The 13,946-nt window shown below is 36.9% G+C and overlaps 2 protein-coding genes across 3 annotated transcripts; one reads left to right on the top strand and one right to left on the bottom strand.

Moving 5' to 3' along the window:
• The first annotated feature begins 1,527 nt into the window (after positions 1 to 1,527).
• LOC112798278 (pentatricopeptide repeat-containing protein At5g39350) lies at positions 1,528 to 5,982 on the top strand. 2 transcript variants are annotated; one of them, XM_025841543.3, is made up of 3 exons: positions 1,539 to 1,825; positions 2,936 to 2,960; positions 3,400 to 5,982. In XM_025841543.3, the coding sequence occupies exon 3, from the start codon at positions 3,581 to 3,583 to the stop codon at positions 5,486 to 5,488; it is 1,908 nt and encodes a 635-aa protein (XP_025697328.1). In that variant the 5' UTR covers positions 1,539 to 1,825; positions 2,936 to 2,960; positions 3,400 to 3,580; the 3' UTR covers positions 5,489 to 5,982. The 2 variants fall into 2 exon arrangements, with proteins under 2 accessions (XP_025697319.1, XP_025697328.1); XM_025841534.3 differs by lacking the exon at positions 2,936 to 2,960 and having other exon boundaries at positions 1,528 to 1,825.
• A 5,855-nt stretch (positions 5,983 to 11,837) lies between these two features.
• LOC112798269 (photosystem I reaction center subunit psaK, chloroplastic) lies at positions 11,838 to 13,284 on the bottom strand. The gene is made up of 3 exons (XM_025841522.2): positions 12,841 to 13,284; positions 12,669 to 12,749; positions 11,838 to 12,197 (listed from the first exon to the last, which is right to left on the bottom strand). Exons 1-3 carry the CDS (start codon positions 12,919 to 12,921, stop codon positions 11,970 to 11,972), a joined length of 390 nt encoding a protein of 129 aa, XP_025697307.1. The 5' UTR covers positions 12,922 to 13,284; the 3' UTR covers positions 11,838 to 11,969.
• Positions 13,285 to 13,946: the final 662 nt, after the last annotated feature.

The raw sequence follows: 13,946 nt of genomic DNA, 5'->3' as shown, positions 1-13,946 counted from the left end.
GACTTGTGAAAAAGACCGTCGGCGCGTACGCGTGACATGCGCCACGTGCAGAAAAACGCAGAAAAACGCTAGGGGCGATTTTTGGAACTGTTTTGGCCCAGTTTCTAGCCCAGAAAACACAGATTAGAAGCTGCAGAATGGACAAATCAAGTGGTCCCCATCCACCAGCTGAAGACTTGTTAATTAATTCGAATTTAAATTCAAATCTTATTTTTAGGAAAAGATATTATTTTTAATTTTAGATAATTAGATTTTTAATTTATTAGGATTAGTTATAAAAAGGGATCTGATGCCATCAGATTGGAAGACAGTACATTTTTACTAGAACCCTTATTTTTTTTCTCTGAACCATGAGCAACTAATCCTCCATTGTTAAGATTAGGAGTTCTGTCTATTTGTATGGATTTATTTGTTTGATCTTTCTAATTTAATCCATGTTTAGATTTATAATTCAATAATTGTTTTCGCTCTTTATTTTATGAATATGGGTGGAACGGAAGTATGACCCATGTTCTAATTGAGTTCTTGTAAAATTTGAAAAAGCTCTTTACTTGAACAACAGCTTGAAAACATATTATACTTAATTTCTAATTGTTTGTATTTAACGAGATACGTGACATATAATCCCCTTATTTTTGGATAATTATGATTCTTTTGGCATATAAGCTAGAAATTGATCATCACCCTCTAATTAGAATTAATTGACCAATGAATTGGCAATTGATGAATTTTAGAGGAGATTAAGAAGGTTTAAGGAATTAGGGTCTAGTCACATATAATTTGCCATGAATTAAATCTTGCATGATTAAATTAGTTAGTAATAAAAATCAATCCGGAAAAATAGATAACTCTGAAACCTTAACTATCTTCTCCATATTTTATTCCCAACTTATTTATCTGCCTGTCTTTAATATTCTTAATTTACTATTTAATGCTCTTTGAACTTCCAAACACTATTTTCTGCTTGCCTAACTAATCCTATCAAACGCTATTGTTGCTTGATCCATCAATTCTCGTGGGATCGACCCTTACTCACGTAAGATATTACTTTGTACGACCCGGTGCACTTGCCGGTAAATTTGTGGGTTGTAAAATACCGCACCAGGAGGTATTGGGATGAGCTCTATAAATAGACTTATTCTACAACATATCTTGATGCAGAGACATCTACACCATAATACGCATATCCTGGGTGCTAAAACCCTAATTATATCCTTAACTACATCTCGAATGCTGAGGGGATATTAAAAAGCTGCGTTTATCTCGGATGCTGAGACCTCATTAAATGCGCATATCTCAGATGCTCAGTATCCAATATCAGCGCATGTTCGTATTCCGGGTGCACCCTAAATGTGACTCACGGTCACTCTATTATAAAACAGGGTCTATGTATTCGAAATACGCCCATTTTTAAAAAATCCTCTCAACGTCCAAGATGTGACCGAGCATGCATTGTTTGTAATTACCTCACCGTTTATTCATTTTCAAAAATACTATATTTATTTAATTTAAATAAAAAAAATCCTCATGAGTGACATGTTGTTTTGGACTTCTTTTTCTTCGGGCCCAAAAGCCCGTGACTACCTTAATGAAGCCCAAATGGCTAAACCCTAGAGCCCAACATCCAACCGCGGCTGCTACCTATGCTCCTTCCCGTCGCGTTTGCCGTCTGGTGGTGCTCCGCCATTCGCCTCTTCTCCTACTCGTCTTTCACCGTCGTTCTGCTTTTCCCGTATCTCCTCCATTAGTCGTCGGTGGTGCTTCGTCTTCGCCTCTACTTCTTCTCCGCCGTGCCTTCTCCTTCCTCTCTCCCCTTCAGATTCAGGTACATCTTCATTCTCCATCTCCATCACATCTATTTCAAAATTAGAAACAGAATTTCTTTAATTGTTAGTGTGTTACCTGTTAGTTTGTTATTCTGTTAGTGTTAGAAATTTGATCATTGATACTCTGTTATTTTATTATGGCAGTTACTTATTCTGTTGATTAGGGAGGGTTGTGGCTGTTCAATGATTCTGATTTTGTTGGAGTGTTATACATTTTTTTCAGGAATCAAGCTGTCTGAGAATGTTGATTAGGAATCATGCTATGCTTTGTTTGTATGTTTGTGTGTGTTAAATTGTTATATTAGAATCAGAACGTAGAGTGCTTAAGCATGAATTGTTATTGCATAATTGTGAAGGATCTTCATGCACTATAGCACTAGAAAACTTTTATTTTTGATTTACCATGTGCTTTATGGTGGAATTGTGAACTTAGAATGCTCATATTTGAGCAAATTTTCTGTAAGATATATATTTTTTGTATTATGATGATTTTGTTTATATGGAACAAAAAAAAAAAATCGCAGTAGGTAAACTCTTACGAGTTGAGTCTAGGTAAGCTGCATGGTGTCTTGCTCTTCTGTTGTGTCTCAACTATGCAGTCTCGGGTCTGCTCTGCTGTCATGTCTCCGGCATGGTGTCTCATCACTGTTCCGCCTTTGTCGTGAGTTTGAGTCTGTTTTCTTGCTTTCTTTTGCCATTGTTCTGCCATTGAAGAGAATAACCCAAATTAGGCATTGGTTTTTGAATTTGTTTTCATGCTTCGTGATTGTTCTGCCATTGTTGTTTGTTATGCTCTTTGTGTAATGTCAGTGTGTTGTTAACTTGTTTTAAGCTAGATGATTAGGGATACAGTTTATTTAGTTACAATACATAGTTGAAAACCAACTTTGCCTGCAGAAGGTATTTAGTTCAAGGCATGCATGTAACATGTATTTGTTATGATAACTATAACTTGTAAAATCATGATAACATTAACATAACAACCTCATACAAAGCTTTTCTTTTTTCACGCATTTCCGTCTTCCAAATTCTGAATGGAAATGGCTGATTATTTAAACAAAAGGTTAAAGAGAATGAATCTAACCATTATATCTCTTTTGTTTGAACAGCTGCATAACTACGATAACTGCTTCGGTACTGATTTCTCTAAAATATGACATGATCCAATCAACAAATTCTCCAAACAGGGTGCATTAATAGAACATTTAAGTAGTGTAATCATCAAAATGCAAACTTTGTAGAATTTTCGGAAGTAGTTTTCTATTGTTGCAACTTCTCAAACACGGTCAACACAGACCTTGAAGTTCCATCCAAGCTTGCTAGCACTGACAACAATAAGTGCACCATGGTTGAGAGCTATATTAAAAGAATAGAATCGATATATTTCAAAGTAAGAAGCTTAGTATGCAAGACTTAAATGGAATGGATCTAGCCTAGTCAAAAATGAAATGAATGGCAACATAGACATGCATATAGCTCCACAGGATAACAAAAAGTACACTCTTCATTGATGGTGTAGTCATATTCCTTGTGGCCAAGGAATCATAACATTCTTCTTTCTCTTGTGTTGCAGAGGAGAACGCATATGAATTGAAGCCATTTGGAAGACAAAAAGGGGGTCAAATGTCAGCCAATGAAACTGGCCAAGTGTTCACTCCTGTTCTGTTTGTGTTAGACCTTAGGCGTGTTAGGAAGAGAAATAGAAGATTCAAATGAGAATTTAGAACCTATTTCAACAGCAACGCTCCATATTAATGAGGGTATGGCCACTACGCTCACAAAGAGCATTTTCATTCTTACCATCTCCACCAACACAAACCTCAATCACATTACAAGCATGCTCATCTTCCAAATCTCTCACCAAAGCAAAACAGATTCACCAGCAAATCATCATCAATGGCACACACCGCAACCCTTTCTTTGCGACGAAACTAATCCAGCTTTACATTGATTGCGATGACATATCTTCTGCATTGTTCTTGCTCCATCACCTGCACCCACCTAATGTGTTCGCCTTCACCTCCATCTTGCGGTTCTACTCCAGACATGGGCAAATGCGCCAATGCATAAGAACCTATGTTGATTTGAGGGTAATGGGTGTTGTCCCAGATGGTTACGTGTTTCCCAAGGTTTTAAAGGCATGTGCTCAATCTCAGTGGTTTGAAACCGGTGTTGCGGTGCACAAGGATGTCATCACTTTTGGGTCGGAGTCCAACTTGCAAGCTTGCAATGCTGTGCTGGATATGTACTCAAAATGCGCAGATGTTCAGAGTGCTCAAAAGGTGTTCAATGAAATGTCTGAACGAGATGTTTTTTCATGGAATTCAATGATGTCTGGGTATGTGTCTAATGGGTTGTTCGAGGAGGCTGTGCGACTGTTGGGATTGATGAGAGCAAGTGGGGATTGCGAACCGGATGTTGTGACATGGAACACTATGATGGATGCTTATTGTAAGATGGGGCGTTGCAGTGAGGCCTTAAGGGTCTTTCATCAAATTAAGGATCCTAATGTTATTTCATGGACAACATTAATTTCAGGTTATGCTGGTGTTAGGAGACATGATCTTGCTTTGGGAACTTTTAGGGATATGGTTAATTTTGGGATGGTTTTGCCTGATGTGGATTCTCTTTCTGGTATCCTTGTATCATGCAGGTTTTTGGGGTCCTTAACTAGTGGGAATGAAGTGCACTGTTATGGTGTCAAAGTCATTTCCGGGGATGCGTTTTACAAGTCTGCTGGTGCTGCTTTATTGACTTTATATGCCAATTGTGGAAGGCTAAATGATGCTGAAAATGTATTTGATAGAATGGACAAATCTGATGTTGTTACTTGGAATGCCATGATTTATGGGCTCATTGATATGGGGCTAGCAAACGAGGCAGTTCAATGTTTCAAGGAAATGCAAGCAAGCAATGTAAAAGTTGATCAGACAACTGTATCTACTCTATTGCTTGCGTGTGACTTGAGACGTGGAAAAGAGATGCACGCATATGTCTTAAAACACCGTTACAATTGGGTAATTCCTGTTTGTAATGCACTAATTCATACATACTCGAAATGTGGATGCATTGCATATGCATATTCTGTGTTTTCCACCATGGCTGTGAGGGACTTGGTTTCATGGAACACAATTATCAGCGGATTTGGAATGCATGGCCTTGGCCAAACTGTTCTAAAGCTTTTGCAAGAAATGAGGGATGCAGGCATTAGCCCGGATTCGGTAACATTTTCATCTGCCCTCTCGGCTTGCAGTCATTCAGGACTTGTGAATGAAGGGATTGAACTCTTCTACAGAATGATAGAGGAATTCAGCTTAAACCCAGCAAAGGAACACTTCTCTTGTGTTGTTGACATGCTAGCTCGCGCTGGCAGGCTTGAAGATGCTTTTCATTTCATTAACAAGATGCCACTGGAACCAGATAAACATGTTTGGGGAGCTTTACTTGCAGCATGCCAAGAGCACCAAAATGTTAGCGTCGGCAAACTGGCTGCTGAAAAATTGATCGATTTAGAACCTCAAGAAGCTGGTCATTATGTGACATTGTCCAATATATATTCAAAAGCTGGAAGATGGAATGATGCTGCAAGAATAAGGAGGATGATGGAATGCCGAGGATCGTTGAAGCTATCAGGACATAGTTTAGTTGGCACTCAAAGTTAGTGATGAAGACAACTCAATCAAATCAAAATTTTGATCTTTCATCAGAAAAGCATTACAAAGCATTACAACGTAGTTTTCAGTTGTTCGCTAAGAAAATGTTGTAAGGAGCATTTAGGTGTTAGATGATGAAAATTACACCCCTAATTTTTTCATTGCCACTTTGGAGTAAAACAACACAGAATTGGACAAGTGCAGGATCTAGAACATTGTGGAGGTCCAGACAGTTTGATTGATGGTAGCTGAGTTGCGTTTAAATTGATCAAATAATTATTTATGCTGACAAATGCTGTTGATATCTCATGCCTTTTGTATGTATCATTCTTGTAGTAGGAATTTTGGAATTACCTGTATAACAACCCCTTTTTGATTTATAGAAGTCACCAGCTGCTAGGAGCTTATGGACTTGCATTCAAACAAATTGTAGCTTCTTATTTTCTTTTATTCTAATAGAAAGTTTAGCCTATGGCCGCTAAAGCTTTACTTCTGCTTCTAAACACACAGCTCTTAATTTATTTGTGTATAAATGTTTTTTGAATCCCTTTTCTTGTTTACATCCAACTTTTTTTTTCCTCCTTCAGTTTTTTTTTTTCAGTTATTTATTTTCACTTCAGACATTTCTCTTTATTGGCTGTCTACACCAAAATGGGATTCAAATATTATCTAATCTTCCTAACATATCTTAGGTCTCATGTTGCTGCACCCCTGATTAACACTTTTATTAGTTTGGGGCTATCAGTTTGTTATCTTGATGATCATTACCAAACCAATTGAATGCCAGTAATGGTGTTAATATATATATGATATATCCATTAATTTGAATTTCATTCATGCTGATATATGAAATTGTTATTCAATTACATTGCCTATATATTCACATTATGTGCGCATTAATTCCTTTCTCAACATAATCTCTACCGCTTCTTTGTGGTTTTCTCTTTCTCCATTTCTCCCTTTGAAATTGATATGTCTATTTTGTCCTACACTCTTATCCTGTTGGTTGATATATCTGTTCTGATTTATTCTACCTCTTTGTTGAAATGGCTCCCAAGTTTGAAATGCTTAGTGAGTTTCTCCTCCTCCTATTCATGGATCTTTTTCTGTTCATGTTAGCTTTTTCTATCATCCTATAGTTTTGTTCATCAAATGTAGCTAACTAAATGAGTTCATAGTCATGATTTCTTTTTCTATTTTTTCAAAGGCTATACCTTTATACTATTAAGTTTTCAGTTTTAGTTATGCCTCCAAATTATTTGATAAAATGTCATATCTATGCTGACAAGGGAACAAAAACTTCACATGACTGACATTTGTTCTCTTTTGTAGTTGTGTCTGATATCATATTCCCTGATAATTGAATGAGTGGGTAATTGAATGGATTTTATTCACCTATAATTTGGAAATGAATAAGTGGGTTTTCAGCAGTTGAATCCTTACAAGATGCCTTGAAGCAATTATTTCTTATTGATGATACCATAGATGAAAATGGTGCAATTACAATTTCTAAAAAAAATGGCCAGTAGTTATTTTCTTATTTTTTTGCATTCTATTATAATTCGGATATTTTATTTAAATAAATTAAATAAATGTAATAATTACTGAATTAAATAATTTTAAAAGTTATTACCGAAATCCGTCAGCCTCTCTTATCTCCTTTACACTGTAAACGAGATAATTTTACACGTGACACATGTATATCTTGTTTATAGTGTAAACAAGATAAGACTGGGGGACGGCTATAAATATATGTCGTTGACAATGTTTGACTGGCTCCAATTTAAACTTTTCAACCACTTTCTCCTCTCTTTTATGTCTTTCTAACCATATTATCAATAAATACGATGATGCCATGCGCAGCTGGTAACGATGGAGACATCAACAGGTTGAACGAGACTTCGCATTACATCGGAACAGCCGACTTTGCGGTTAGTTCTGTTGTGTTGAATTTTATACAATCCCGTAGAGATATATATGTGTATATGTAGCCATCGTTAGAGTAGTTGCCAAGAACTAGAATATAGTTTGTATCGTTAAGAATAGGTCACTGGTAGAAATTTGGAACTCTATTTTGTTTCACTTGTGTTAGGTTGTTACTACATAATTATTAGTTTGGAACTCTATTTTATTTCTTATAGTTGCGTCAAATTTATAATTATATTTTTATATTTTTTTAATTTAGTTATTATACTACTTTTAATTTTATAATTAGATTTTTTTATATCAAATATATTAAAATTAACAGAATAATATTTTTTTTCAAAAATATGTAATTAAAGATCTAATTATGTTATTAATTATACATATCTTTAATTTACAAAAAATATTTATTTAACTTTAATATTTTTTATACTAAAAATATCTAATTACAAAACTAAAAATAATGTAAGAAATTAATAAAAAAATATAGAAACCTAATTAAAAATTTAGTGATATTATAAGGACCACTAAACTTCAAAGAACCAATAAAAAATTTAAAATTATTTCTTGATAATTGTGAATATATATTTTTCCTTCAAAGGCCTCGCGTTCTACTGCCCCGACGAGTGAGTCGTACCCTTTCTCCACCCGACGCCATCGTTCCGTATCTGAGGGAGGCTGGATTTGGAGATACGGTGCCTTTCAAGGATTTCACATTCGACAATTCCCTAATTACGACATTCGTGGAGCGATGGCGTCCGGAGACCCACACATTCCATCTCCCGTGGAGTAAGGCCACTATCACCCTGCAGGACATGGCGTACCACCTAAAACTACGCACACACCGGAACCCAGTTGGGGTACTTTTGTGACTTCAGTAGGTGGTATCACACGGAGACGTGGGAGTTGGTGGAGCGGTTGCTGGGTGCCAGGCCTCTGGTGGCTCCACAGCAAGCGGCTCAGAGGAAGGAGTCATTCACGCTGAATCTCGTATGGTTGCGGGATCGTGTCTGCCAGATGCCCCTGACGGACGATCCAGAGACTCTCTGATAGTACGCTAGGTGCTACATCATGTTACTAATCGGAGGCTATATGATGACGGAAATTTCGAACAACTTGGTCTACCTGCGTTAGCTCCCACTTCTTTGTTCTTCTCAATGGCTGCTATCAGCCTCTGGGAGAAGCGGTTTCCAGCAGCCAGCTGTGACTGCGCCTCCCTACTCTTTGTGACGAACAACTTCTGTAACCGTTCGTACGTGATGCGCACGATGGTAGAAATTGGCAAGTATCGTGTACCGTTGAGAACTGCATTGATGCATTCCAACAGATTTGTTGTCATGTGACTAAATCGCCGACCACTGTCGCAGTGTTGCAGTCATATCTCTTTGTTGAAATGAGCAGCCCAGTCTGCCATTCCTAGGGACACTCCTCTCAAGGCATCCATGTACCACTCATACCCAGCCTTGCTTGGATTGTAAGCGACATTTATAAGATATCTCTTGCCCTTGGCTGACTTAAAATGAGTCATGAAGTTGGTGGTCATGTGTCTAATACAGTAAGCGTGGAACGCTATAAGAGAATGCCAACTACTATCATTGATACTTATTACAGCCTTAATCGCATGCGATCTATTGGAGATAACCAGCAGGTCTTTTTGTGGGTTGACATAGCGTCTCAGATTAGTAAGAAAGAACGACCATGATTCGATACTCTCAGACTCCACAATGGCAAAAGCAATAGGCTGGATATTGCTGTTGCCGTCTTGTGTCACCGCAATAAGTAACACCCCACCGTATCTGCCATGCAGATGCGTGCCATCGACGGAAACAAATGACTTGCAATGCTTGAAAGCCTCAACACAGAATGGAAAAGGACAAAATACTTTATCGAACATGCTACAGTCGTGGACCAGAAGGTGTCCGTCGTAGTACGGTACAACCTGTAGCTCACAAATAGTTCCTAGGAAATAACTCTGCAGCACCTGAAGTTGTTTCAGCACCTTGTTGTATGACCCCTCCCAATCTTTGTAGATCTGAGCAATTGTCTTCTACTTCGCCATCCACACCTTTCTGTAGGAGGGTTTGAAGTGATAGCTCTGTCAGACTGCACCTTGCAGGACAGAGATGCTGACGGAGGGGTTGGACTGTATCAACGGCAAGATGACCTTTCAGATGAGACTACTATCCAACTGTTGATGGTTCTGGACATGGTGGGTGTTAAACAAGTGTACGCTCCGCCAACCCTCTGGACCTCCCTGCCGAAATAAAATAGCCATGGTTCAAAACTACTTAATATATGGCAACCATAACTAAGTAAGTATAGTTCAATTAAACTTAACTCACCAGTATCCGTGGTTCTATCGAAGAGCAACATGAAGACTCCATGAACATTCCGTTTACAGCTTGACGGTATTGCACATGGTACTTTAATCGGTCCGATTAGATCACCCGGTACTCAGTACTCCTACGAATACTGTAATTCTTCACACCCTGCATCACTGCATCTCAGTATTTGAATCTGTGACCGACCCGAAACTCTATCCCACCGTCTAGGTTGTAATCCTCTTCGCCCGTGATGGAAAACAGAGTTCTCTCATGCATGGCGTCCAAATCCAATGTATGATAGTGACTTGGTACATTTGATAGCGTCGGAATTGGGTTAGGAGGGAGGCAAAACATAGCATACCACTGTCTCGGCGGGGGTCTCTGATACAAACTCCTCCTCATCACCCCCTTCAGAATAATCACTATCGGCACTATTGGCAACGTACTCTTCGTCCGAGTTTTTCTCACCCACCTCTATGTCCTCCACTGGAATAGCGACATGAATGGGTGGTGGTGTGAGATGTCAATCGTCCTGTACATAGGTTGAGTATACAGAACCACCACCACCAACATCTCCAACCTCGGCAGAAAGCTCCATCACTTGTTTCGCCATGATTCTCCCATGGATGTCGAACATGAGTCGCACATGCTCGTCCCCTATAAGTCGAAATAGTTGAAACCAAAAAACACCATTACCCAACGGTGCCAGCAACCTATACCACATCCTCCCAACCTCCCTCATTTCTGTGCCACCAATGTTACTCAATATCAAACTCTTCAACTCAGACAACGAATTCACACGCTGAGTGCGTAACAGTATTGAATTCTCGCACTCAAATATCACTCCATTGTCACTATTTCTCATACGACAATTGGGGTAAACACACACAACTATGTATACGCTATTACTGGCCATTGTTGCCTTTTTTTGTGAGAAAAACGGGACAGAAAAAGATATAAAATGTATGTAAAGAATGTCAAGGGTTATACATCTTTTATAGCTGCTAAAAAATTGTCTCACTGTATCTCGTTTATACTGTAAACAAGATACATTTGTACGTATCTCGTTTACACTATAAACGAGATAAGAGAGGTTGACGAATTTCGATAATAACTTTTAAAATTATTTAATTCAGTAAATTATACTTATTTAATTTATTTAAATAGAAAATCCATTATAATTCAGAGGATGTGTTTTGAATTGATTAGAAAAGATCTCTATCTCAGTATATCCTATGTAATGCTACTTAGTCATTTTCTTATATCTTATCCTATGTAAACATCTAAGGATGTCAATATTTCCTAAAGACGGAGAATAGTGCTTGCAGGGACGGGATAGGATAGGAAGCAAAGTTCTCCTAAGGCATGTTCAAAGAAACGAGCCGGAATCCCCATCCAATTTTCAAAAATTCCTGAAATAAATTAAATAGGGTAAAAGTTGGCTGATTTTTTTTTTATATGGAAGAGATATTGGTGTTTTTTTGGGAAATGGGATTATTTGGTGTAATTACAGATAGGTGGATTTTGTAGGTAAAAAGTCAACACGTGGGGGGCGTGGTGCAACACGTGGGGGGCGTGGTGGACACGTGGCAGCATTCTGACCAACACGTGGGGGGCGTGGTGGACACGTGGCAGCGTATTGTGCAACACGTGGGGGGCGTGGTGCAACACATGGGGGGCGTGTTGGACGAGTTCCACAATACTGTAATACACTTCAAATATCAATATTCAACCAAAACACCATCTTCCTTTCCATATTAAAAATAATTTCTAGTAAAAATTCAATCCAAACTCTTCCATTTTAATGAAGGACAACGCGATACTTTACACCAAAAAAAAAATACTTTGGCTCCTAATATTATTATTTTAGAACAATAAAATTTTTCTGTTAAAAAATTTATTAAATAGTAACAAAAATTAATTTTACAACTGTATTAATATTTACCCCATGCAGGGCACGCACTAGTTTCTCTTATGCATATTATGTACATCCTTTCGCTTAATATATGGATGAATGTAGCTTCAAAGACGACTAATAATTTCTCCTCAATGTTACGGCTTCATAACCAAACAGTTTGATGATTTATGATTACTGTTTGTGAGCGTAGAAGTGGGGGAAGGGAGCAACTATATATTAAGATTTGAGGCATACAATGTTCATTCTCAAGTGATGAGAAAATTAAAAGCACACTAAACTTGATTACAGGTGCATTATGCAGGAATGGTTGTTCATTTTTCTTGTTTTACAAGGCACCCGTATTCTTAAGACCAAGAACAATCCCAACACCAATGATGTGGCCAACAGTTCCACAAGCCAAGGTATCAGCAAGGGTGAAACCAGCTGGGTCACCAGTCTGTAAGCCTGAGTCCCTCACCTCGAGCTTCAGCCCTGCAGTCGCTTTCCTGTTTGCGGACGGAGCCAATCCAAACCTTCCGGCAAACAGCATCAGTGTTGTAGAAGCCACCATAATCTGCAATAACATTCCAAACTCAATCATATCTTACATAAAAATTGCTATGTAGACACAAAATTAATAATAGCTAGAAGTGACTTGGTTAGTGTTACAAGAAAGTGCAAGCACATATAACAAGCTTACATACTAAATAATGATAGTTCAAATTATTTATTAATAAATACATGCGTTGTTTTACTAAATATTACCTATATTTTTGGTATATAGGTAATATGGTTGATGATAGTTATGCGAAATTGTGAATCATTAGTATGAGATGTTCATTTTCCAATATGCACTCACCAATTCACAGGATTGCTGTGCTTTTAAAGTAGTATAATTGTGTAAACTAAAATATTCCATTAAAACTCATTATTTACTGCTTTCATGAATTTATTTCTTATGTTTATTAAAATCAGATGAAACAAACAACAACAAAAAAAAAAAAAAAGGGAAGAATGGAATTAGATATAACTCCTAAGATCCTACCAGATTGGTTTCTGAACCAATGAAATCACAGCGAGTTCCTAGAGCACCCTTCGCCTTACGCCTCATGGGTTGGACAGCAACCTACACAATGAAGCATACAGCAACGTTAAGCAAAACTCAATAATAATAATAATAATAATAATAATAATAATAATAAACAAGTGGTGCTGACCAAGTTCTGCACAGGGGATGCTGAGAATTTGGGTCTAAGACCATTGAACTGAGGGAGAGTGGTCATCATTGTGGTTGCCATTACTTGAATCTCTAAGCTCTCCCTATTTTTTTTTTTTTTTCTTTGAAAGAATTCTGGTGTGGTTGATTTCGTTCGTTTGTTAAGGGGTCTATGAAATGATGTAACATGAAAGTGTGTGTGATGATAGCCACATAAGCAATTTGTGGCTTCAGAAGACCAATTTCAGATTCGCATAATACTTGGTTTCTGACGTGGCATTATCTCATTTGATTTGCTTTTGGAGTAATGGATAATGTCTTAGCTGCCTGCATTGTTGCTACTTGCTAGATATCGGATATCTCATGTCTTGGTGGATAAAGTACTCTGGAATTATGAGTTTTGTTTAGTTATTTTGTCTAAAATTTTGAATGGCTTAACATTTTCATTTGGTAATAATTTATGAGTTTAATTTTAATATATAAATAATGTAAAATATTTTGCACCAAATGTCTAATCACGTCTAATTTGTTGATTAATTATTCACATAGTCAATATAAAATATAATTATTTTTACTAGTATAAGATTAATTAGATACATGTATAAAATTATGTTATATTAATAGTACACCAAAATTAAATTTGTAAATTATTACAATTTATTATAGCTTTAAATTTAGTTTCAGCTATGCTAATCCTAAGTGAATCTTATTGTGAAAGGAAGATAAATAAAAAGTAAAAAAAAAATCAGCATTGATTCCAATAAGATGATCACAGCCAAACCGCTGTTACTCTAGGAACACCGAGTTTGAATGTTTGATGCTTAAGCAGTCTTACAGTTTGATTTTTCTTTTCAAGTGGAAAAATTTGTAAAATGATAATATAGAAAGTAATCTATATTTAATGAAACCTATTTATTTAATAACAATTAATATCTTATTCTATCACTTTATAAGTTTCTTTATTTTAATGTAAAATTCATTATATATGAAACTTAGCTTTTATTCTATACGGAGAGCACTATAATTTCATAAAAAAATATAAAAATCGCACATTTGAAATATCTTATATATAGAAAAGCAAAAAGATAGAGTCTAATATCACAATGT

The sequence above is a fragment of the Arachis hypogaea genome, chromosome 1 (genome assembly GCF_003086295.3).
Source record: "Arachis hypogaea cultivar Tifrunner chromosome 1, arahy.Tifrunner.gnm2.J5K5, whole genome shotgun sequence".
NCBI classification, from domain to species: domain Eukaryota; kingdom Viridiplantae; phylum Streptophyta; class Magnoliopsida; order Fabales; family Fabaceae; genus Arachis; species Arachis hypogaea.
This window is presented reverse-complemented; position numbering and strand designations above follow the sequence as displayed.